Source organism: Delphinus delphis, chromosome 5 (assembly GCF_949987515.2).
Source record: "Delphinus delphis chromosome 5, mDelDel1.2, whole genome shotgun sequence".
NCBI classification, from domain to species: Eukaryota; Metazoa; Chordata; class Mammalia; order Artiodactyla; family Delphinidae; genus Delphinus; species Delphinus delphis.
Window position 1 is genome coordinate 103564264 of NC_082687.1, and position 27415 is coordinate 103591678.

Genomic DNA, 27415 nt, shown 5'->3' on the forward strand with positions numbered 1-27415 from the left:
TGTCACAGTGGTCAAGGGGACATTTCAACTGTGACTTGAATGAGGACAAATTGTGAGTCATAACTAGGCAGATAGACTAGGGGCATGCAAACATAACATCAAGAATCATACAAGGGGCTTCCCTGGTGGCACAGTGGTTGGGAGTCCGCCTGCCGATGCAGGGGACACGGGTTCGTGCCCCGGTCCGGGAAGATCCCACATGCCGCGGAGCGGCTGGGCCCGTGAGCCATGGCCGCTGAGCCTGCGCGTCCGGAGCTTGTGCTTCGCAACGGGAGAGGCCACAACAGTGAGGGGCCCGTGTACCGCAAAAAAAAAAAAAAGAATCATACAAGGAGAGATATCAAGAAACCAGGCAGCTTATTTTAAGATCTGCAACTATGTCATGATTAGGATGGCAGGACTTGGGATACAGGGGAGCAAACAGTGCATTAGAGCTTGAAAACCTAGATAAGGGGTCTGAATAATAAATTTAATAGGTTAGGAGCTATAAGAGAAGCTTGATACTGTGTCAAGCAATATTTGTGCCTGGCAATTACTCAAAACTCTCTTTACATATTTTCCAAAAGTGGAATTGGTAGGTGGTAACTACCAATTAGCATAGTAACTAAAAGCAAGAACTTTGAAGCCGAGATAGAAGTGATTTATTTCCCTAGGCCTCGATTTCCTTATCTGTAAAATAATGATATAATATTGCTTAATTTATTGGTTATTGTGAGGATTAAATGATATAATAACAGCTGACACAACTTGGACTGTTAAACACTTAACAGGAATTATCTCATTCGATTCTCACAACTCTACGAATTATTTACTATTATTATCCTTATTTTACAGATGTTGAAGCTGAGACCCAGGAATTTTAAGTAATTTTCCCAAAGTCACACAGCTGGCAAGTAGCATAGTTGGAATTTGAACCAAATACTCTTTAGTATTATTCAAATTCTTATTAACCTTGGCATCATCTGTCTTTTTCCTTTTAGTTATTCTGGCGATACTGCATTATGGATTTAAGTTGCATTTTCTTGATGACTAATATATTTCATATATTTATTGGCCATTTAAATAGCTTTTTTAGTAAAGTATCTGTTTAACTCTCTTGCCCATTAAAAAAATGTATTGCCTGTATTGTTCTAATTGATTGGTTGGGAGTTCTTTATCTATTCTAGAATGGATCTTTTCTTGAATATATAAATAGCCAATATCATCTCCTACTCTGTGGCTTGCATTTTCACTCTGATGATGTCTTTGAATGAACAGAAGGTTTTACTTTAATTTAGTCCAATTTGTTCTCTTCTTCCTTTATGGCTGGAGTTTTTATTGTTTTAGAAATCTTTGCCAACCTTGAGATCATAAAGATATCTCTTTACATATTCTTCTGGAAGCATTAGTGTTTTGCCTTTTACATTTAAGTCTATGATCCATCTGGAATTGATTTTTATGTATAGTGTGAGAAAAAGATAAAAATTGATTTTTTTCCCATATGATATCTAATTGACTCAGCACCATTAATTTAAAAAGACCATCCTTTACCCATTGCACTTCAGGGTCACCTTTGTTGTAAATAAGGTGACCATATATATGTGAATTTATTTTTGGATTCTGTTCTGGTTCACTGGCCTATTTTTCTATCCTTATGCCAACACTACATTAGTGCTTATATAATAGGTGTTGATAGAGTTGGACTGACTCTTTGGCTTTTTGTATTTCCATGTGAATTTTAGAATCAAGTTGTCAATTCACAAATATACACACACACACACACACACACACACACACATACACACACACACATAAAACCTGCTGGAATTTTGTCTGAAATTGTACTGAATCTACAGATCAGTTTGGGGAGAACGTGATATCTTAATAGTATGTCAGTCCTTGAACACTGTATATCCTTCCACTTATTTAGATTTTCTTTATTTTAATAACGTTTTGTAAAACTCTAAACTGAATTTAGAGGTATTGCACATCTTTCATTAGGCTTATTTCTAGGTAGGCTTATTTCTAGGCATTGATGCTTTTCTGGATGTTACCAAAATAGTATCATTTAAAAAATTCATTATTTGTTTTTGCTGATATACAGAAATACAAGTAATTTTTGTTTATTTATTTTATATGCAGGCCTTAATAAGTTCACTTTATTCTAATAGTCTGTAGATTCTTTTGGATTTTCTAAGTATACAAGTAAGTATACAAGTTTTATTTATGCATTTAATCTCCTTTTCTTTCTTTACTGCACTGGTTGTAACCTGTCTTTATAGTTGCTCAATATCCTTGATGACCTCGGTATTGTCCATTTTCAGTATTTCTTTTACTATAGATCTGTTGACAATAAACCCTTTCATTATTTATTTGTCTGAAATGTGCTAATTTCACCTTCACTTTTGAAGGGTATTCTCACTGGATACAGAATTCTAGTCTAGAAGTTATTTTCTGTAAGCATTTAAAAAATGTTCCATTGCATTCTGGCTCCCATAATTTCTGTTAAGAATTTAATTATCATTCTTACCATGACTCCTTCGAAGATAATATATTTTCCCTCTCTTTGACTGATATTATAGTTACTAAAAAAATTTTCTTTTGATAAAATATGCATGACATAAAATTCACCACTTTAAAGTGTGCATTTCAGTGGTATTAAGTGCATTCACATTGTTAAGCTACCATCACCACCGCCCATCTCCAGAACTTTTTCATCATCCCAAACTGAAACTCTGTATCCATTAAACAATAACTCTCTATTCTCCCCTCCTGAAACCCCCTGGTAACCACCATTCTACCTTCTGTCTCTATGATTTGACTACCCCAGGTACCTCATATAAATGGAATCATACAATATTTGTCCTTTTGCATCTGGCCTATTTCACTTAGTATAATGTCTCCAAAATTCATCCATTTTGTAACATGTATCAGAATTTCCTTCCTTTTTAAGGCTGAATAATATTCCATTGATGTATATACCATATTTTGTTTACCCCCTTCATCTGTCTCTTTTTTTTAGTGGTTCACTATTAATAATTTAATGATTAAGTGAGATAATCCAAATAAAATATTCAGCATAGTCCCAAGCATATGGTAAGCACTCCATAATGGTAACATACTCAGAAAGGAAAACAGAGTTGCTTAGCTAGTTAAAGGTAGAGAAGTCAGGAGGTCTAACCCCTGGTTGAGTGGCTTCCTTATGATTTAGATTCCCATCCAATATGTGGCATGGAGAATTCAAATGGAGAAAAGTGGTCAGTTGCAGGAAAGAATGCTGATTCTTTTATTTTTTATTTTGCTTAGAACAAGTTAGAGATTGTAAGATTATAAGCTGGTAACATACTATAGTGTTCATTTACAATTTATTTTCTATTCAGAACACATCTTGTTATTTATGTTTTTCAGATAGTTGTTGAAATCCAACAATGCTCTGGAGCGATCTGCACGGTAAACATTTCTTTTAGGATTATCGCCTTTCTCTGTGCGCCCTTTTCCTCTTTTGCTTGTAACTTGTGCATTGTCCACTAGATGGCAATACACCAACATAAAATGCAAAGGAAACCGCCATACTGTAGCATCTTATTTACTCGATTTAGTGGGAGATGATCGTTTTCCTGGAAAATTCTCCTGCAAGTAGTGGGTTAGGACTACATCCATGCTTCCTATTGTGGAATTAATTAAAACCAGTGCTGATGAATGAACAGATGCTGAATGAATAAGTACAATCATATATTTAGTGCTTACAATGTACCAGACCCCAAGATAGGTACTACATACGTGGTATGTGTCTGCTTTCCTCATATCACCACCCACCTCCCCCCATTGAACAGATGAGGACTCTGAGGACTGGAGGGTCAGTGGCTTTCCCAGGGTCATACAACTAGAGAGAGATGAAGCCAGGACTGCTCAGTGGCAGGGGAAGATGATGAGTTTGAAGCCACTGGTCACATCCAAGTACCAGAATGCAATGGAATCATGGAATTCTACCTTAGGACTGGGCAAAAGCTATGAATTTAATCCCTTTGTTTGTTGATGGACATTTGGGTTGTTTTCACCTTTGGGGCTATTGTGAATAATGCTGCTGTAAACATGGATGTACAAATAACTGTTCAAAGTCTGCTTTCAATTCTCATGCATATGTACAAAGGAGAACTGCTAGATCATACGGTAATTCTACGTTTAATTTTTTGAGGACCTGCCATACTGTTTTCCACAGTGACTATACCATTTTATATTCACACCAGCCATGCGCAAGGGTTCCAATTTCCCCACACACTTGTTGACACCTGTTATTTTGGTTTTTTGTTAATAGTCATCTTAATGGGTATGAAACGGTATCTCAATGTGGTGTTTTGATTTGCATTTCCCTAATGATTAGTGATGTTGAGAATCTTTTCATGTGTTTATTGGCCATTCATATATCTCCTTTGGAGAAATGCCAATTCAAGTCCTTTGCCCATTTAAAAACTAGATTGTTTTTTGTTGTTGAGTTGTAGGGGTTCTTTAAATACTAGGGCTATTAATCACTTATCTGTTTGCAAATACTTTCTTTCATTCTGTGGGCTGCCTTTCCACTCTGTTGATAGTGTCCTTCCATGTGCAAAAGTTTTTAATTTTGATGTTGTCCAATTCATCTAGTTTTTCTTTTTGCCTGTACTTTGGGTGTAACATTCAAGAAATCATTGCCAAATCCAAAGTCATGAAGCTTTCCCCCTATTTTTTCTTCAAAGACTTTTATAGTTTGAGGTCTTACAATCATAGTCATCTTAACATCTTCGTCTCCTAACTCAAAAATCTGGGTCATCTTTGAACATGTTTCTATTTTCAATTTTCTGTCTTGGTGTGTGGTCATAAAGTATTGTCTAAAAGCTAGCATGGCTAATAATTTTATTGAAAACTTGACATGTATAAGAAATGATACAGTCTCCAAATGTTATCTTCTTCCAGAAAGAAATGTGTGGTGGGGGGGAGTGCTAATCACTTTAAGGAAATCAGAGACTGAGCTCAGTTGAGGTAGATTTGTAACACTCAGTTTTATCTCAATTTGTTCTGGTTCCTAGGGAATAGTTCTCTAGGAATTTTGCCTTAGATGATGCCCCCGACAAATTACGATAACCTCACTCATTTTTCCCAGGTCAGAGATACATTATTTCCCCTTGGTTCACTCCCACTGTCTGTGCTTTTTCCGAGGTCACAAAGGTATAAATAAAGGAGCTGGGGCCCAAATCAGGCAGTTTGGCTCCAGAGCCCACACTCTTAAAACTAAAGTGCTTATAATATATCAGACACTATGTCAGACATAGACAAAGCTCTCACAGGGTTTAGATGCTAACGTTTAGAAAATGGCCATTATAACTTAAATCTGTTTTAAAAAAAAGAAGAGAAAATCTATCAAGTATCTATCTAACTTTTTGGTTTGTCTATTTTAGAAAAGAAAGTATTAAAAATAAGGGCCTTAGGAAAAACTTGAAAATAGGGTGTAAATAATGAATAAGTCAGAGAAGGCTACGATTATTTAGAAATAGCTCATTGGAAATCAATTATAAAGGTGTTAAGATCCCTCTACGGGCCTCTTACCCTCCAACCCCTTTCACTGAGCACTCTGGAACTTCTGCTAGAATTATCAAACTCTCAACCTCTTCAGAGCATTCTCTCAAATTCTGTGTCTTATCTGAAACCAAGCCCTTCCCTTAAGCATACTACTTCCCCTACAGTCCTCTTTCATAATAGCTGTTTACCAAGCCCTTCCCTTAAGCATACTACTTCCCCTACAGTCCTCTTTCATAATAGCTGTTTATTTGCTTACTTCCTTCTGACAACTGCTATTTATATACATTACTTTTTAAAAACCTTGCCTCTTTGAAGCTTGTATAGTTTGGCAATACCGCTTTCTCCCTCTTCCAGTCACTGTTATTTACTGACCTTATCTCGGTTCCTTTCCATTATTCACCAAAGACATGAACAGTTGACTCCCAAGTTTGTAATCCTTCTGAGTCTTAAACATACACTTGGGTAATGCATTTACTACCGTGGCTCCACATATAACCCCTCATTCTCAGTAGATAACCTTACCTCCAACTTCCATTACAAATCTTTCTCTCCCTCTTACATTAAAGGAAGTGTCCTTCCTCCTAAGGCAAGCAGAGCACTTGTACTTTGGATTATATTCCTTCTTGTATTCTCAAGAATTTTATATCATCAATGATCCTTCTCTGCCTGTTATCAACTATTCCTCCTCTCCCACTTCCTTTCAACTAGATCCTTCCCAATGACGTTTAAATGAGTTCATCTTAATAAAAGTTTCCTAGAAACCCACATCCCCATTCAGCTGCTCCTTCCCTTTACTAGTAAACTTTTTGCAGAGTTGGTGGTTCTCACCACAGTCTTCTTTTCCTCACAAACCACTCACTCAGCAATATTTACCACTTGAGGTTCTACTCCTTTCACTCCACAAAGTAATTCTACTTAAGGTCATAAATAATCCACAAGTGAACATATGACATGATGAAACATTCTTTTCACTCTTATTAAACCACTCTCTTACCCCACCCCCCATCTTTCTTCTTATTCCTTTCCTGTCTTCTTTGCAGACTCATTTTCTCTCATCAACTGCTAAAAGTTGGGGGTAAGGAAGGTTCTGCCCTCAATCCTCACTTCAGTTCACTGGTTCAGTGCCCCAATACTCCTTACTGGCTTTAGGATAAAGACAAAAATATTTAACATGGCTGTGTTCAAACTACTACAACAAAGTACCAAATACTGGGTGGCTTATAAACAACAGAAATTTATTCCTCACAGTTCTGGAAACTGGATGTCCCAAGATCAGCATCCCAGCATGGTTGGTGAAGGCCCTCTTTTGGGTTGCAGACTGCTGACTTCTCATTGTATCCTCATATGACAAAGAGACAGCTAGAGAGCTCTCTGGAGTCCCTTTTATAAGGGTACTAATCCCTTTTATAAGGACTCTACCATCATGACCTAATTATCTTCCAAAGGTCCCACCTCCTAATACCATCATTTTGGGGATTAAGATATCAACATATGAATAAACATCCAGTTAATTGCAATGATAATCCTACAGGATTCTGCACAATGTAGTCCATGGGTCTCTCTCAAGCCTAATTTCATACCATTCCCCATTCATTTTTTCCATTCCTAGCCACTCTGATGTTCTTACAGGTCCTTGAAATTGCTAGATTCCTTCTGCAGAGCCTTAATACTTGCTTTTCCCTCCAACTGAAATACTCTCCACCAACCTCCCCTTCATTTGGCTAACTCCTTTTTAATCCCTCAGCTCAAGGACCTCAGAGAAATATTTATGACACCACCACTGCCCATAGACTAAGGTCCAGTTTTTTATGTTCTTATAGAATGTTGATCACTTTTTTCAGAGAAGTTATCTCAGTTTGTAGTCATGTATTGATTAGAGTGACTGTTCACTGTGTTTGTCTCATTAGGCTGTAGACTCCATAATAGTGTCCCACAGGTCCTTGAGGCTCTGTGCATTTTAGTTTTCAGTCTTTTTTTCACTCTGTTTTTCAGTGAGAATGATTTCTATTTACCTATCATCAAGTTCATTGATTCTTTCCTAGTTCATTTCCATTCTGCTATTGAGTCCATCCAGTGAATGTTTTATTTCAGATACTGTACTTTTTTTTTTTTTTTTTTTTTGCGGTACGCGGGCCTTTCACTGTTGTGGCCTCTCCCGTTGCGGAGCACAGGCTCCGGACGCGCAGGCTCAGCAGCCACGGCTCACGGGCCCAGCCGCTCCGCGGCATGTGGGATCTTCCCGGACCGGGGCACGAACCCGTGTCCCCTGCCTCGGCAGGCGAACTCTCAACCACTGCGCCACCAGGGAAGCCCCATTTTTTTTTTTTTAAGACAATGACTAGCTGACATTACTATTTAATTAGGACAATACAAATCTGGACACTACTACTCCAATTCAAATGGACTCTGCCACTATTAAAATTATTATAGTATTTAGTATTTGTTCTCATTAATCTCATTAATAAAAATTGAATTTTTATTCTTTTCAGGTGCCTAGATTTTGTTTCCACAATAAAATGGTAAGGTATTCCACGATTCAGAGCATGTTTTATATTCTTGTCTTTTTCTTAGTACCAAACACAATGGCTTTTCTCACCCATAGAATAGTTACTAACAACTTGTCCAGAATCCAAGGTTTTCCACAACATGGCATCAAACCATCTTGTCAGCTTCCTCTGTATCTCTCTTGACCCTGTATTTCAGTCAAATTAAACTGTTAACTGCTCTCCTATGCATTATTTGTTTTCTCTTATTTGCTTGGAATACCTTCCCACTGCATCTCTTCTTTGCAAATTATAGCTGTTGCTTAAGGGTATTCCAGGAAAAGCTTCCTGCAAGGTATACCCAAAACTGGAAGTCATCTTCCCTTTTGAATTCTCACATCATTCTGTCACTTGCTCTACCTTCCTTCTCCCTCTCTAGCTGTCTATCCTTGGCCTTCTTTACAAGCTTCTTTTCCTTTATCTGTCCCTTAAATGTTGAGGTTCCTTGGGATTCTGCCTTCTGCCCTTTTTTCTTGTCACTCTCTCTATATATTTTTTAAGACATTTATTTTACTCCCAATGACCAATAAGCTGATGAGCCTGGCCTAGAGAAGACCTCTTTCTAACTAGTATATTTACCTAAATATTGAATATCTCTACTTGATCACCTTTATAAGCATCTTAAGCTAAGCTCAGTGTATGTACAACTGAACCCAAGACCTTTCCCCACCAAATCTATTCCTTCTTCAGAGAATTTCCTATCTCAGAGAATGAAGCTACCATCTACCTAGTTGCTCAAATTAGAAACTGAGGAGTCATTCCTTCTCCCCTCTTTTCCTTTCCTGCTGACATCTGGTGAGTTACTAAATCATGATAACTCAAGCTCCTAAATATTAAAAAAATTTGCCCACTTTTCTCCATATAAATTGCCACTATCCCAGTCCAGGCCATAAGCACCTTTCCCTCTAAACACTATAATGGTCTTTCCAACTGTTTTCCCCATGTCCAGCCTTGGTACTCCCCCCTGTAATTTCCATAATGCATCTTCTAAAATGTACAGTGATTACAGCAAGTTCCTGCTTAATATTCTTCAATGGCATCCCATAGAAGAGAAACGTCCAAACTCCTCAAACTCAGCTTACAGAGCCCTCTGTTATAAGGGCTAACCTTGTCCCTGTGTATCTCCTCATTCTTCACTTGGCATTCTAAACTTCAACCGTACTAAACTGTAGTTCCTCAAACTTGTCATGCCTCACATCCCCAAGACTTTATACATTCTGTATGTTGCCTCCTCACCCAACACCCCTGCTTTTTTCCCAGCTAATTCTACATAGTTTAAGAAGTCATTCTTGTAGAAGCTCCCTTCAGTATGCATTCTTATTGCAGCATCCACCCCAGTATGGTAAGTGCTTGTTTAACTACCATCATTCTTTTACTTGACAAATATTAATTGAGAGTGCACTATGTAACTAGTACTGTATTCTTTATATAGAATTTAGTCACTATAGGGTATTGTGGAAGCACGTATGGTACATGGGGTCCAAGAAATGCTTCTCAGTGACTCGCATTTCCATTTATTTTCCTGGTAGATTGAATCAGTGCTGATTTCATAATCATTTCTGGGTTCTTCGAATTACCCAACACCATAGATGGTAGATAAATATCTAATCCCATTAACTGTTGGATTTTAAACATATACAAAATGTTCTCACATTGTAAGTGGACTCCAGCCAGCCATTACTTTCTACTTAGCAGAACTTTTCTTTGTTATCACTTTGGATATAATGGAGTGTAAAAAGTGAAGAGGCAAACTACTATAGTGAAAGATATGGGACTTATTGTCAGAACACCATGGTTAGTAATTCTGCCACTTTCTAGGTATGTGCCCTTAGTCAAGACACTTAACCTCTCCAAGTCTCAGTTTTTTCATCTGAAAAAGGTAGTTACAAAATCAAATGAGATAAGAGAAAATAAAAGCATAACATAAAATATAAAGGGGTATCCAAATGCAATTATTATTATTGTTATTAGGGTGACTACAGATCAGGTCTCCCTGTTACTTGTCATCCCAGCTCTATAGGCAACAGGAGTTCCAAATCTCATCCTTCATCTTCCCTTTACTATTTAAAAGGTAGGCTTTTGTACTTTAATAAACACATACTCGTGAAAATGTTTAAAAAAACAAAAACAAAAGACAAATACTATATGATTTCACTTATATGTGGAATCTAAAAAATAAAACAAGCTAGTGAATATAACAAAAAAGAAACAAACTCACAGATAGAGAGAACAAACTAGTGGTTACCAGTGGCGAGAGGGAAGGGGGGCCAGTATAGGGGTGGGAGATTAAGAGGTACAAACTACTATGTATAAAATAAATAAGCTACAGAAATATATTGTACTGCACAGGGAATACAGCCAATATTTTACAATAGCTATAAATAGAGTATAACCTTTAAAAATTGTGACTCACTATGTTGTACACCTGAAGCTTATGTAATATTGTATATCAACTATACCTCACTTAAAAAAAAAGTCAGATAACAAGTGTTGACAAGGATTTGGAGAAATGGGACCCTCATATACTGCTGGTGATAATGTAACATGGTACAGCCACTTTGGAAAACAGGCTGACAGTTTCTCAAATGATTTAACATAGTTACCATATGACCCAGCAATTCTACTCTTAAGTATATTCTCAAGAAAACATATGTCCACACAGAAATTTGTACACAAATATTTATAGTAGCATTATTCATAATAGCCAAAACGTGGAAACAACCCAAATATTCATCAACGGATGAATGGATAAGCAAAATGTGGTATATCCATACAATGGAATATTATTCAGCCATAAAAAGAATGAAGTACTGATACATGCTGTGATAAACCTTGAAAACATAATGCTAAGTGAAAAAAGTCAATCACAAAAGATCACATACTATATGCTTCCATTTATGTGAAAGTACAGTATAGGGAAATCTATAGAGACAGAAAGTAGATTAGTGGCTGCTTAGGGTAAGGGGTGGGGAGGACATAAGGGTGTTAGCTCCAAGGTATAGGGTTTCTTTTTGAGGTAATGAAAATATTCTAAAACTGTAGTGATGGTTATATATATCTGTGAATACACCAAAAGCACTGAACTGTATACTTTAAATAGGTGAATTTGGTATGTATGGTATGGTATGTGAATTATATCTCAAAAAATCTGAGTTAAAACAAAAACAAAACACACACACACACACACACACACACACACACACACAAACAGCCAAAATATTTAACAACTAAATATTAAAGGGACAAGAGAGTCAGAAACACTAGCCTATGAAAGTCTAGAATTTAAATGTATTGGCCAAAAACCATCAGACCACAATTTTTAAAAAAATGTTAACTGGAAGGGTAGGTGGCACAAAAGAGTAATGATCTGAACCATTTCTCAGTAAAATAGTAACCCATTGAGCTGGAAAGTCAGGGTATCTGGGTTCAAGGACTAGTTTAGCTACTAACTTAATCACTTATACCCAGGTAGTCTACCCACCCACCACTTTGGTCTTTCAGTTCCTTGATCTCCTTGGCTCCTTTGATCTTTTTTCCACCCTATCTCAGCTACTCACTCACAAGGCCACAAATATGAAATGGCCACTCAATTCTGCCCAGCTATGCTGCTATGTTTCTCTAGTATTGCTACAGACTGAATATTTGTAACTCCTCAAATTCCATATGTGGATATCTTAACCCCCAATGTGATGGTATTAGAAGGTGGGCCTTTGGTAGGTGATTAGTTCATGAGGACAGAGCACTCACGAATGGGATTAGTGCCCTTATATGAGACCCAGAGAGTTCTCTTGCCTCTTTTGGCCATCTATAAACCAAGAACTGGGCCCTCACCAGAAACTGAATCTACTGGCACCTTGATATTGGACTTCCCAGCCTCTAGAACTGTGAGAAAAAAAATCTGTTTATAAGACACCCAGACTATGTTTTTTTTATTGGTTATAGCAGCCTGAACGGACTAAGACAAGTATGACTGCCTTCTATCTTCGAAATGACTAGTTTATGTCTTTTCTTCACCCCTTAAACCTCTTATCCAAACATTCCACCTCTCTTCTACTGATCCTGCCTCATACTTTCTTTATGCTCTTTGAGAAAAAGAGAATTAACTTCAGGCAGAAACTCTCTCATCTTCTGATCACTGAATCTACTCATGTATCTGCATCTCTACCTATACTCTCTTTCTTCCCATTACTATAAATTTTATGTTCATGTTCCTGAGCCAACATACATTTCTACATATTCCCTGGATCCCATCCCCTCTCACTTTCTCAAAGATTCCCCTCCTAAGATATACGTTTTCTCTCTTATACTATATTTTCCCCCTCTATACTGGGTCATTCCCATTAGGCTAAAAACATACTTAAGTATCCCCATCTTTAAGAATCCTACTTCGACCCCATATATTCTTCTATAACCTCCATTTCTCAGTTCTTCTTCACAGTGAAATACCTTGAGATGTCTACAGTGTTATGTCCATTTCTTCACATCACATTTACTCTTCATTATGCTTGTCAAAATTCAAGTCAGATTTTTTTATTTCACCTCACCTCTCACCACATTTCAGTACCACTGGCCATGCTTTGTAGTCTTGGCTTTTTAAGTCACCACACACTTCGGACTTCCTTCCTACTTCACTGGCTACTCTTTCTCCATCTCCTCTGCTTGCCTCTTTTCCTCTGCTTTACCTCTCATCATTGGAATGCTTTCTATGAACACACTATCCCTAGGTAGTTTTATCTACATCCTGATGTCTCTCAACTTTATATCTTTGGTTCCATACACAGAACTCAAGACTCAGAACTTACTTTAGATTTTTAGTAAGCAGACCAAACATAAGGTGAGCAAAATAAAAACAGTCCCCCCTCTACACATTTTCTTCTCCGGTCTTTTCCATTTGGTAAATGGCAAAACCATCCACTAGGAGCTTCTCTCTTTTTCTCGCCCCTATATTTAAAACATCACCAAGTCTGTAGCCTCTGCCACCAAATATATCTCACATCCATCCATGTTTATACCACTTTAGCCAAAACTATGGTCATTCCTTCCTGGATTACCACAAGGGTCTTCTCCTAATGCTGCTTTCCATTCCCTATGACCCATTCACCATGTAACAGGTGGAACAAACCTTTATACAATAAATCAGATTATATTACTCCCTTCCAAAAAACCCCCTACTGGTTTCTTATCATACTTTAAATAAATTCCTAACCTGTCCCATGAGTAGAGCCCCATGGCCGATTCAAAGCCCTTTGGGGTTTGAATTGGGCCGATTCATGGCCCCTATCTATGCTTTGGCTCCTAACTATCTCTCCAAGCTCATCTTGTCCCACTTTCTCTACATCCCAGCTACAGCATTCTTTATGATATTCTTTGAAAGAGTCAAGTTCTTTCCTACCTTGGGCTTCTGTAGTTGAAGTTTCCTTTATCTGCATTGCTCTGGTCCCAAATATTTCCATGGCTGTCTATTTTATATCACTGAGGTCTCAGCACAAATGTCAGCTCTTCAGGGAGGCCTTCCCTAACCAATCAATCTCAAGTAACCCCTCCCTGAGGTCCTCTCACCTCACACTGTTTTACTTCTTCACTGCACTCACCATTATCCAAAATTTCTTTGTTCACATATTGTTTACCTGTTTATTTTCTATCTTCATTACAATTTAAGCTCCATGAGAACAGGAATCTTGCATCTTTTTAACCATCGTATTCACAGTGTCTGGCAAAACAGTAGATGCCCTAAAAATATGTGATGCATTCCTGTCCCTGAGCGAGTCACTCGACCTCTCTAACCCACATTTGTGGGCTTACTGTTGCCAGCCTTACCTCTGGGTTTGGAGAATACAAAAGTGAATAAGACATGGCTTCTTGAAAATCTCATCCATTTATCCCTTTTCTCATATTTATTGAATGTATATTGTACTATGTTCCACATACTGCCCAATCTCAGTGTTTAGTTCCTTCTTCAGTAAAATGGAGTTTTGTTAACCAACTCTATCTCATAGGCTATATAAACAGGATGAGTATGAAAACAATATACAAAATGAGAAGTGCTATAAAATATTACTTTATATATTGCTATTGTTACACCTGCCTCTTTCCTTTTGTCTGGTACTGGCCAGGAGTTTATGACAACAGAGAGTCAACTGACAAAACCAGTCGTATAAATTCTAGTACTCACAGAAGGTAATAAATATGAATATCCATTTCACAGGCATATAGTGTCTAAAATGTCTGGTGCATGAATTCTTAAATGTGATAGTAATAAGTGTCACCTTCCCACACTTCTGTTGCAGTAACAGAATAACAATAACAAATAACAATACCATTTACACCTATGAAAAATGACAGAGTGAGGTGTGACCTCTCTCAGTGCCACCCAAGCCAATCTTCCCTCTCCATCACCCCATCTGATCTTTCATAGACTACAGGACACACACAGAGGGGCATCAGTGACCAGTTATGGGCCTGCAGAGCTCTTATAAGGACTCCTACATGATATGCCTGACACGTGGTACCTGTGCAACAACTGTCCTTAATCCTTCAAAAGCACTGATCTAAAGGGCTGGTCCACTGGGATAGAACAGGCGGAGTGAGGGGCGTGGGAGGAGGGAGGTGAGCCTTCCCAGGATCAGCACCCAATCCTGGAACACATCTCCAATCACAGGAGCTTACGAACGTTCATTTGCAGATATGCACCATTTGTACAGTAGTCTGCGCTTAATAAAATTAATGTTTCAGTCAGTCCTGACTGACAGACATTTCCTTACTTGCGAGTACCTGTAAGACGAAAGAAACGCAGGAGGAAGAGAGAATAAAGAAGAGAGATGTGGGGTGAGGGAGTAGAGACACGAGTCAGGGAGAGGAGAGAAAGAGGTCTGTGACTGTTTCCCCAGCGCCAGGCAAAGAAGCCCCCTAGAACTACCCTCCCTAGAACTGAAGGGGACGGAAAGGCGTTCCTGGGGGCTACCAGAGAGGAAAGACCGCGGGAGACAGGGGACTAGTGCCAAAGGGGAGAGTAAAGACAAATAGGCCGTACATACAATTCCTTTAGCATCCGCCGCTGCCCCGGCAGCGGCCCTGGCGCCCAGCAACCGCCGCAAAGCCCACGCGCAGCTCTGAGGTACAGGTGGCGGAACTTCGGAGAGCGCAGTGGGCTGCGCGACAGCGGCTTCTGGGCGGCGCTGACGACGGCGGGGCGGGGCTAATGGCAACGAGGCTGGGCTAATCGCAACGAGTGGGGGGCTGGCGGCGGCGGGGCGGGGCTGACGCGTCTAAGTGGCGTCCTGGTCTTTCCAGGCCCCGGAGCCGGAGGGTTCCAGAGTTCTCCGCGACCGCCCGGTGTGTTTTCAGTCTGTTCAACCCTTTCCTTTCCATGTCTGAGAACACTGACCTATTGTGTTGTAAAAGTCAAGGGACGGAGTTGACTTCGGAGGGGCATTAGCCAAAAAGCAGCGCCAGGGGCTGCGCGTGCCAGAAGTAACTTGTCAAAACTCAGATCATATTTCCTCTTACGTAAACTTAAATATAGTGCAGTCTTAAAATAACATAGTCTCTGGGGTCAGGACTGCGCTCAAATTTCAGCACTGCCACTTTGTAGCTTTGGGACCACAGGCAAATACATAATCTCCCTGAGTTTTGGGTTTTCTTATCTGTAAAGGATGTGGTGGTGGTGTGAGACTAAATGAATTGATGCATGGTAAGTGTCTGCAACAGGGCTTGATACAAAGTAAACAGACGATATTCTGTTATCAGTGTAAAACCTTTGTTTAGTTTTGTCCCCGGCACCATGAAATCTTATGTGGAAATCTTCATATGAAACAATGAAAGCAGAACTGCTCTGGTTTAAGGTGGGCCCAGAAGCTTTGGGTTCTCAGTGCCAAAGGTGGACTTCAAGTTTCCTCTATGGAATCCCCAAGCTTCCTATTATATAGACGAAAACAACTGTTATTGGAGAAAGTCTAAACTTCTTAGAAAGACAAACTGACCTTTCCTGTTTTTTTTTCTCCTGATACTCCAAACAACTTTTTCTCCTGCACACGCTGTATTCCTTTTTTTTTTTTTTTTTTTTTTTTGTGGTACGCGGGCCTCTCACTGTTGTGGCCTCTCCTGTTGCGGAGCACAGGCTCCGGACGCGCAGGCTCAGCGGCCATGGCTCACGGGCCCAGCCGCTCCGCGGCATGTGGGATCTTCCTGGACCGGGGCACGAACCCGTGTCCCCTGCATCGGCAGGCGGACTCTCAACCACTGCGCCACCAGGGAAGCCCCTGTATTCCTTTTTGACCCCATGTTTTTTCTAAAGTCATTTCGTCTATGCGGAGTGTTCCCTCTCTCCTTTTCTTATTTATCATTTAAGATCTCATTCAAATTACAACTCTTTTTGGGGCGACTGAGTAAAAATTCTCTTTTTATTGTAACCCCTTCCCACTTTCAGCATGGTGTAGACAGCTCAGCAAGGATTTAAAGTCATTTTCTTCCTTGTTTTAGGAGAGTAGACAAGGTCTTTTGTGATTATACGGCTAAGGAAATGCTTTGTTCTCATGGTATGGAAGGAAAAAGCAAGGAGATCCCCAAGGATACTGGGATGAAGAACAAATGGTAGAGCTGGGAAGAAGGACCTCTGAGAGGAATCTGCTGGCCTCCAGGACATTGCTCTGTGCCCCAGATGCAATGGACTGCTGGAGGTCAAATGCTTTAGGGTCAATTTAAGGAAGATGGAGGGCACATCAACAAACAGAGTTCCAGAATTCTCACCAGGTCAGAGGGCTCAGGCCATATTTAATTTGAGTTAGTCAACTAAAGCATGTGATATCACTTGCTCCCAAAATGGCACGAAGCAATTCCCATCTGTTACAGAGAACTAAATTATTCATATAGAAATATAATGTCCTGAAACATTTCAAAAATAATGTCCTTCATTTATTTAAAGACAATATAATACAAACTTAATAATAATCACTTAAAAAGCAGCTAAAGAAACATCTGAAGCTTTTTTGGTAAAAAAAGTCAATAGTAAGTTCATAGCAATTAAATTGGTTATATTTGCAACAATGTCATTAAAAGCAAAAAAAAAAAAACTTTTGAGGAACAAAGAGAACCTTATTCATTACAGCAGTTTTTACTAAATTGGATATGAAAGTAGTTTCAAAAATATCTTCTGTGTAAAGTATAAAGTTTCTGTATAAAGTTTCAAAAATATCTTCTGTACTTCTGAAAGCACTTCAATAAAAATAGAAATTTGGCCAATGATCTATTTGGTATGATTTAAGTGCCAATTTTCTTTTCCAGTCTTACCTCTCACTAATTCCCGTTATCAACCTTAAGTGTCGGCCGTTTACCCCAGGCTTTACTGTTTTCACACTTGGCTAATATGCCAGCCCTGTACCTAGCTGTTCCCTTCTTCGCTTTACTCCCTAATATCAACTCATCAATCCAAATCATACCCTTTCTTCAAAGTCCGGTTCAAGTATCACCTCCTTTAAGAAGTTTTCCTCACTGAGAACAGTTTTGAATCATTCATTTGGATTACAGCTATTTGTACACATCTTGCTGCCTTGTAAGGTTCTTGAAGGCAAGTATCTTATTCACATTTGTATTCCCCTCAGAGTCAATCTCCCACTAGAATTCAAGTCCCATTAAACAGAACCCTTGAATATCTTCATCACTGTATTTCCCAGCACCTAGCAAAACTGGCACATAGTTAGCCAAGTTACAAGTGTATTCGGAGTGAGTGAATGAATGGATTTTAGAACATAACTCCATAAAGGCAGGGATTTATCTGTTTTATTCATTGCGAAATGAATATCCGAATATTACCAGGTGAATAAATTATTTTTTGGAAGGCTTAGGATTCATCGTATACAACAAAAACTCTTCAATCTATATGCCTTCCCAGAGGTCAAATGTATTTATGTTGGCTTTCACCCAATGAATTTGGTGGATGATATATCGTTCTGAAGATAAGACAACCCCCAGAACTGCAAGAGTAAAATTTTAAAGAATCAAAATAAAATGGGTGTTTAGATTAAGAGTAAAATTTAAAAGAATCAAAATAAAATGGGTGTTTACATTAGTTTCAGTTTTCTTTATTGTTCTTTTCTGTGTTCTAAATTTTCTGCAATGAAAGTGTATTATCTTGTAATCAGACAAAAATAATCAGTACCATTTTTAAAGAATGTAATGGATGAGATCACTTGCAAACATAAGACTGAGGATATTTTGAGAACATTAAAGTCCAATCAATGTTATGGAGTTAATACCAGAGAGAAAAACACTGGACTGTGAAAATAACTTGAAGAGCTGAAGCCTAATCAGTCTGCCTAAAGACAAACAAACAGACAATAAACAAACACTTCTCAAAGGGAGAATGATGGTACCAACCCTAGGAAAAATAGGCATCTTGAAGAACATGAATTTATAGTGTTTGTTTAGCACTGTCCTTGGAAGTATGACACCCTTGCTGTGCACTGAATTGTATCCCCCCACCAAATTCATCAGTTGAAGCCATAACCCCCAATGTGATGGCATTTGGAGATGGGGACTTTAAGAGGTAATTAGATTGGATAAGATCATGAGGGTGGAGCCCTCATGGTGGGATTAGTGCCTTTATAAGAAGAGACACCAGAGAGCTTGCACACTCTCTTCCATCCCCATTTTTTCACCCCACCCTGTGAGGACCCAGCGAGAAGGAGGTTATTAGCATGCTACGAAGAGAGCCCTCATTAGAGCCTGATCAGGCTGGCAACTTTCACGTTTGACTTCCAGCCTCCAGAACTGTGAGAAAATAAGTATCTGTTGTTTAAGCCACTCAGTTCTATGGTATTTTGTTGCAGTAGCCCAAGCAGACTAAGATAGACTAAGCAGCCTAACATCTAAACTGTTATGTGGCAGGTAGTTTTCTGATACTGAAAGAGAATCTCCTCACTGACTCAGTTAATAAAAATTTACTAAATGCCCTGTGCAAACTGCTGAGGATTCAAAGATGACCAAGATAAGGTTCCCACCCCTCAGGGGTTAATTTAATAGGAGACAAACATATAAACAAACTGAAAAAAGGACTATAAGTACTATGACAGAAGTATGCATAGTGTACATACACCGTTCTTTCAGGCACCTAGAGGTTAGAGTAATGGTTCCTATCTGTGGTTGGGTGGGTGGAGTAAGTTTGGTTGGCTTGAGTCAACACTGTATCAAATTAACTCTGAGTTCACCAGCCAAGTCAAGAGCTGTGACTTACAATGTGGTGACAAACCTGAGACTTCATGGTGAGCCCTGCAGAGACCAATACTGGACAGACAGCCAGAGAGACTTGGGTGTAGAGTAGAGGTAGGAAGTAGCCGCATGCTCTGAAAATGGCATAGGCTATGACAGTGGCTTACTGTGCTCTTCAACTATTTCTACATTCTGTAAATTTCCATTTCTAATTCTTCTTTGGGGCCTTGAATATTTATAACAACATTCTCATTTACTTATACTAACTGTATTTTGTATTAGTTAAAAAGTATTCAAAGCCTGTTACATGGAGAAGAGCTACTGGTGAACATGGGAACCAGCACTGACTGCAGCACCCTTGGGCCTCACATGCCTTTTGCTAAGTCCTAATCATCCCCCATGTCCTAACCCTAGTCCTACTTTCTCTGGAGGCTGTGTCTAAACTGCACCTCCCCCTGGATTGATAAGGTGCTCCTGCTACGACCTCCCTGGCGCCCCTCTACTTCCTGCATCATGGCATGTATCATACTGTTTTGCAATCTCTTGTTTAGTGGTTGCTCTCCTCTATCAGACTGTCAGATCCTTAAAGCTGGAAACAATATTAGTCTTCATGATGTGCCTGGGTCACCAAAGGCTTTCAGTAAGTATTTGTTGGATGAATCTAGTTTCAGAGCTTGTAAAAGTAGAGGACCAGGTGAGCATTAAGTTTATGGTGCTACCCCCAAGGTGCACCTGGCCAAGGAAGTTCATCCATCTGAACTTTGGTATACATTAATCCAGTCCAATTTGGGAACGTAAACACTAAGGGAATACAGTCCCAGAAAGTAACCAGAGTCAGGCTGACATAAAAATGAAGATTCTATGGCTTCATAATATGTTAGCTTAATAAAAATTAAGCTAGTTTTGAACAGAGGTGAATGTCATGGTGGAAGGGGCTGCAACAGTAGTCTAATGATAAGATTAGTTCAATATGAGATGTTAGTCTAACAACTAAATGAAGGGCGTATGTACCCTATTCGCACTTCTGTCAGAGCACTTATATCCCTTTTTACAGTTTGTTCATATGTTTGTCTGCTAATAAATCAGACCCTTAGGTAGTCTAATGACATGTTTATTTACATATGATTATTCTAACAACTAGGCAGGAGTTGACCTAGAGTAGAGGAACTTAATGGGTGACACACAAAAGCAGAGACGTTCTGTTGATCAAGTGGGATAAAATGTGACTTTTGCAGATAAGCCTTTCTTCTTATCTTCTCTACTAGCATGTTGCAATCCCTGAAATTCCTGCCACAGAAGTCACTCTTTTGGTTAAAGTTACAAACTTTACATGGTCCTTGTTAACCTGTAAGAAGATGCTATTAGGTGATGGCAACACCCAACACATTGGTACTTCTGGCTCTCCAATCTGATCTTCCCATCTCCCAGGATGTGAATGCTTAGTGAGAGACACTTTCTCAGCCTCCTCACAGTGGGGTGTGGGCTTCACTAACATTATGTAAGAGGAGAGATGTGTCCAACTCCACAGCACGTCCTTAAAAATAAATTGCTTGCCTTGGGCTTTCTTTTTTCCTTCTTCCTGAGGACTAGAAAGGGGACAGACATCTTTAACCTTTGTCCTAAGCTAGGGCATAGCACAGCCTCAAGACAGAAGGACATGGGTCTCTGAGTAGACTGCATGAGCAGAGTAACACTGTCAGCTGGTTTCATAAGAGGGAAATAAATTTCTCTATTTAAGTACTTCATTTTTCGTTTCTTCATTATAGCAGCTTACCTGACCCTGATTAATATGATATTCATGAGGCTGGTGTAGAGATTGATAGAAATTGAAGAGGGATTGTGTTATGGTGTTTTAAAAAAAGAAAAGAGGAGCCCAAAGCAATTCAAGGCATGAGAGGCCAGGTGACCATGAACCGTGAAACTGTGATGGTAATAGTAAGTCAGAGCAAGCTGTTGGTTAGCAGAACAGGACACTGCAATTAAATTGTGGTAGTACATTCAAGTGTATATGTCCCTATAAAAATTAAGATATAATGATGAATAGTGTGTGAAAGAAAAAAAAAGGCAGAGATCAGGTTGGAGATGTAGAACATTACCCCCATCCCCCCCAGATGGAAAGGGTAATGGCTAAAAATGCTGTTTAGAGAAACAGCCACACTTGGTTCTAGTACATTTTAAGCTTAAACAGTACATATGTCAATATCCATATGGATAAAAGTTGCCTCCGAGAGCAGCTTTCTGATGACTATATTCGGCATTCTCTCTTTTCACCTCTAAACCTGTATAGAAGTCTCTCCTTCATCTTCTTCATCTTTATTTTGATGTTCAGCTTTCTGGAGAAGTCTGGGGCCTAGCAAACCAATAAGTAGACTTCCAATTGGGGCTGTGATGAGGATGGCCAAAAATGCCACTGTCAACACATCCATTCCATATCCTTCTAACTGTTTCTCTCCATGTGATCTTGCTGTGTCCAAAGCCACAGATCCTATTGCAGCCTATAAAAGTTTAAAGGTAAAGTTGGAAGCATGATAAGACAAGCACATAGAAAAAACGGTTATTTTATCATTTGCAAAAACAAATTTCTTGTTCTTCTGCTCAACTGACAAAGTTCTATTAGTCTTCTTTCAAAGTGTACTACAGTTGATTTTAATGATCTAAAAGCTCTCCCTGCCCTTGCATAGGGAAAGAATGATGATTCATATGTACGTATTTGCATAAGGTAAACTTACAAAAATATCAGGCAAATATATTTCAGAACACAAGGCAAATACAGACTTAGGATATTAATTAACTATAACAAGATTCTATATACTAAATTCCTCCTGAGTAAAGTTGAAAGTTACTGAATTGTCATCTCATTCTTTTGTCTTTAGGAATTTGGAATTAAGAAAGGACAAGATGAAAAAATGCAGTGATACTTACTGGAAGATGGTGAAATTTTACATGAAAAAACATAAGAATATTGCTGTAGAGCCTAAGCTAATTGTTAAACATCAAGAAACTTGAAAGTGGTAGGTACCTTTGAAACTTGAAGTTAACCTTATTAGGAATTTGATGAACTCTTTGCCTTAGGAGTTGGTGAAATGTTTTGTTTAAAATTTATCTACTGGGAAGTATTATGAAAACTCTTAGAGACAAAATGCAATATTATCAGTGCACATGGGGAAAATACATCAATCAATCTGGTTATCCTCTTATTGGCACAGAACATAGCAATGAAACAGAAGAGAAAATATCAGTGTGGATGAGACACAATGGCAGAGACGACCCATTGCCCACAAATATCTGAATGCCTCTTTTCCCTTCTATAATAGAACTCCTGAGTTTAGCTGGTCACATTGCTGTCCAAATACAGACTTTTTTCCCAGTCTTCTTTGCAACTAGTTGAAGCTATGTATCTAAGTTCTGGCCATTAAGAGGGGAGCAGAAATGATAAATGCTTCTTGTAACTGTTCCCTGAAAAGAAATGGACACTTGTACCTTATTCTTTCCCACTTCCCATTGGATGACAAACAGTGAAAGTTGGACTCATGGATGAAAGGCATACGCTGAGGACAGCAGTTACCCTGCCAGCTCTGGAATTCCCATGCTGCACTGCTGGTTAGAGAGAAATAAAAATCTATCTCGTTTAGTCCTTGGGTTTGAGGGCTCTTTGCTATTTCAGATCACCTTGTGCCATAACTAATTCAACATTTCATGAATTCTCAGCAAGAACTGCACACATTTTGATGTATATTTCTCTTTCAGCTCTCTGTCATTGAGTATATGTGTATGTGTGTGTACGTTTGGGGGTTTGTATGTTTGCTAAGTTGTCATTTAAAATCTATTTCCGGGACTTCCCTGGTGGCCTAGTGGTTAAGAATCCGTCTTGCAACTCAGGGGACGCCAGTTTGATCTCTGGTCGGGGAACTAAGATCCCACATGCTGCGGGGCAACTAAGCCCGTGCACCACAACTAGAGAGAAGCCCGCGCATGGCAACAGGAGCCCGTGTGCCGCAATGAAAGATCTCATGTGCCAAAACTAAGACCCGATACAGCCAAAAAATAAATAAATAAATGTTTAAAAAATATACATATATTTCTTATAGTAAGTCATAGACAAAAAAGTTTAAAGAACACTAATGTGGAAAAAATATATAAGAAAGTCTTGTTTCTTGTGCAGTGGCAAAAGAAGAAAAAAGAAATTGTATACAATACTTGCTTTGAGAACATGCATTATTCAAGACATCCCAGATAATTTCTCCTTATTTTAAAATTTGTTTTCATAGCAGGAAAGTGCCATCTTTCAAATGTTGATGTTAGAAACAAATCTTTCATACTAAAGCTACTAGAGCGATTATTTTGATATTTACCTACTAAAGTTACTGAAAGTAGTGTGGAGGCTGGAGATACTGTGAGGGAGAAACTGTTCAACTTACTGTGCTCTATTAACCTCACAGCATTCTTAGCCACTATGTCTCAGACACCTTTGAAAGTCTGATGGAAAGAAAAACTTCTCTGGAATAATGCCCCAATCCCATAGCCACACAAAATCCGGCATATAGTTACAGAGCAGCACACTGCACCCCTCAAAGCTTCCTAAATTAAGAACACCTAATTCTCATTTAATGAAACAGAAATTTACACATTTAAATAATTGCAAAATAATCAAGGATGAAACAGTTCAATCTTATTTGTTGTAATTAGTTGGAGAATACACAATACAATCAGGGATATATTACATTTGCAACAAATGATGATCTATAAAGTTCTAATTTAACGAGCAATTATAGGTATGCTACCAAATACCTGGTCAACACTTTCGAGTACCCATTGGTTACTGCTTTTTATTAGAGTGCACAAATTTTGGGTCATGTGATTGAGACGTTTGTCAGGAGGTTCAGGTGGTTTGAAAATTTAATATCAACTAATAATCTAGGAAATAAAGCATCTTCTGAGTTATTTCTCAATAAATCTTTCTCTATTAAAGACTGTGGTCAAGCATAACTGATGATCAATCATACAGACATTGAAGTATTTCCAGATACTAAGATGGGCTATGCTATTTCTGTTTCACTCTCTTCTTAGAAGATATTGAAATGAATAGAGTTAATAACTATCTCTTTGGGTTATTTTAGAGAGCTCTGACTGACAAAAATTCCAACTCTTCCCTCCTGCTACTTACTACTGCTTTCTAGTAGTGTAGGGATTTATTGGAGTTTGAGTTGCACCCTGGTGATCTAAGGAAATTTAATGAGTTGTCATATTTAATGAATCAATATACCAAAAATAAAACTTTTAAAGAGTAAATTAGTATAAAATCTTATCATAAATCAAACTTCAATTATTTATTTTCACCAAATTTGAACAAGCCCTCTTATTAAAAATGTCAAGGTATCATATAGAAATAGGAATTAAAATCCATCATTACCTGGACTGTGGCCTTTGGAAGCCATGCAAAAGAAATAAATATCTTTTCCTTAAAGTTAAAACCAGCAAAACACACCATCAGATATGTAGCCAAAATTCGTATCAATACTGCAATGCCCAGGGTGGCAATACAAAGGCCTGTAAGAAATACTCAGTTTTTAGACATAATGAAATACTGGGGGAAAAATTGAATCACATGGTTACTGATTCAGAACTCTTTCAACAGAAGTCTAAAAACATTCACAAAATTAAAAAGACAAAAATGGCTAGGCATAATTTATCAAAACATCAATATTAAGGATTAATCAGATCACTTGTTTAAAAGAAGGTATTTCCCCTTGACTTTTTTTTTTTTAGTAAAATCCGAAAGAGTTATTTGCTCTGAGAGAAACCAGAATATTCCTTTAAACTGAAAACAGAAATTAAACATATTTTAATTTCTAAAAGGAGATTTGAATGTTCTTTTAAGCTTTATAGCAAGAAACACACTTTCTTCCATGCATTTATTTAACAAGAATTTATTCAATAACTATGCATGGCAGGATCTGGACTAGGTACTAGTACCCAAAAATGTATAATGTACAGACTCTACTTCTATGAACTTCAAAGACAGAGGAAGACAGAAACATAAAAAACGAATTAATATACTATAAGGTAAGTACAGTATAAGCTTACTGGTAAGAGGGCACAGAAGAGGAAAAAATTATTATTTTCATCAAAGTGGTTGAGAATTCTTTACAGAGAGTATAAGACCAGAGGCGATACTGAAAATATTTATAAGCCATTATGGGGGCAATCAGCCAATCAGAACAGAGCTCGCTGGGCAGTGACCAATCAGAACAGACAGTGGCAGTCTACAGCTGTTTCATCATACTGGTGTGTACACTGACAGCCCATTAGCCCTGGTCTTCATATACAGCTACTGCATTCAGTCAGCATTTAGAATCCTTTGCTGGTAAAGTTAAGTTCATCCTGAAGTGCAAAATAAAGGATTGTGACTTGGCCGCTGCAGGCTACTGGAATCTGAGAAAGGCACAGCTAAAGTGACTGCTAAGTTACAGGATGATTTTTTTTAAAGTAACATTTGTTGAGTATTTACTCTGTGCCAGGTTCTGTACTAAGCTTTAAGTGCATTACTTTACTTAATCCTTACAACCTGTGGGGTAATTCCTGTCACTTTACAGTTGAAAAAAGTGAAGTTCAAAAAGGATAAACAACTTTGTCAAGTTCAAAAGCCTGGGTAAAAGGGATAGACACTGCAGGAGGCTCTACTGTAAATCTGCAATATTTTTTTTACCGAAAAGTTTTGTGGCTTTTTGTTGGAGGATATTTCTCCCAGGTTGGTAGATTTTCAAAAATATTTGTTGCTGAAGTACAAGATACAAAAGAGATGATCCCATTCCCAGGAGGGAACATTGAAGGTTTGGGGAGAAGATGAAGAGGAAGTTTTAGACACACTGAGTTTTAAGTTTTGTGGGATTTATAAGTGGTGATGTCCAATCAGCCACTGGATTTATAGATTTAGAGATAAAGATTTTGGAATTACATAGCTTATAATCAAAGTCACTGAGTGTAGATGAGCTCAAGGAAGTGATAAAAGAGCGAGAAGCATAGAAGGTTTTGGAAAGAACTTTGAGGAGGAGCAGCGCTTAAGCCATACATACGGTAAAGACTCAAAAGGCACCGGAAAATATGAAATTTCAGACTTCAATGTAAAAGTGTTTTAAAGAGGTCAGTAGTATCAAGTGCAATAAAGACTGGTAAGTATTCAGTGGATTTAATAATATAACCTTGGTAAGAGCAGGGTTGGTTGTGTGATGGGGCAGAAGCTAAACTGAAATGTACTGAGGAAGGGAATGAGAACTGAAATGGAAAAGGAGAATATAGACACCCTTCTGGAAAAGTTTGAAAAGAGCAATAGAGAGATAGAGTGGTAGGTGAGGGGGGAAGTGAAATGGAGGAAGGAAATATATATATATATCTTTCATAAATATATGTGTGTATATTTATTTAACTTTGATTGTGATAAAATACACATAAAAATTACCATCCTGATCATTTTAAAATGTGCAGTTCAGTAAGAATTAAGTTAAACATTTATATTTTTGTGCAAAAAATATCTAGAACGTTTTCATCTTGTAAAACTGAAACTCTGTACCTATTAGACAACAAATCCCCATCTCCCCTTTCCCAAAACCACTGGCAACCATCATTCTACTCTCTATTTCTATGAATTTGACTCATATAAGTAGAATCACACAGTAGTGTCTTTTTTTTTTTTTGGACCTTGTTAATTTTCTCTATTGTTTTCTACTTTGTTGATTTCTTTTTTTTTTTTTAATTGAAGTAGAGCTGATTTACAATGCTGTGCCAATCTTGGCTATACAGCAAAGTGACTCAGTTATACACATACAGACATTCTTTTTTTTATATTCTTTTCCATTATGGTTTATCACAGGATAATGAATATAGTTCCCTGTGCTATACAGTAGGACCTTGCTGTTTACCTATTCTATTTGCAATAGTTTGCATATGCCAACCCCAAAGTCCCAGTCCCTCCCTCCCCCTTGGCAACCACAAGTCTGTTCTCTATGTATATGAGTCTATTTTTGTTTTGTAGATAGGTTCATTTGTGCCATATTTTAGATTCCACATAGTAGTTGTCTTTCTATGATTGGCTTATTTTACTTAGTGTAATGTCTTCCAGGTTCATCCATGTTATAGCATGT

At 38.3% G+C, this 27415-nt stretch overlaps 1 protein-coding gene across 5 annotated transcripts in view; it reads right to left on the bottom strand.

Moving 5' to 3' along the window:
* Window positions 1-21550: 21550 nt before the first annotated feature.
* SLC9B2 (solute carrier family 9 member B2) overlaps window positions 21551-27415 on the bottom strand; it is a 34327-nt gene continuing 28462 nt past the window's right edge. For 3 of the 5 annotated variants that reach the window (XM_060011814.1, XM_060011815.1, XM_060011813.1), the window contains 2 exons: window positions 24688-24824; window positions 21551-21772 (listed from right to left, as the gene is read on the bottom strand). In XM_060011814.1, the coding sequence (XP_059867797.1) occupies window positions 21551-21772; window positions 24688-24824 (359 nt within the window). The remainder of the gene's footprint in view (window positions 21773-24687; window positions 24825-27415) is intronic. The other 2 variants (XM_060011817.1, XM_060011816.1) reach the window with 1 other exon arrangement.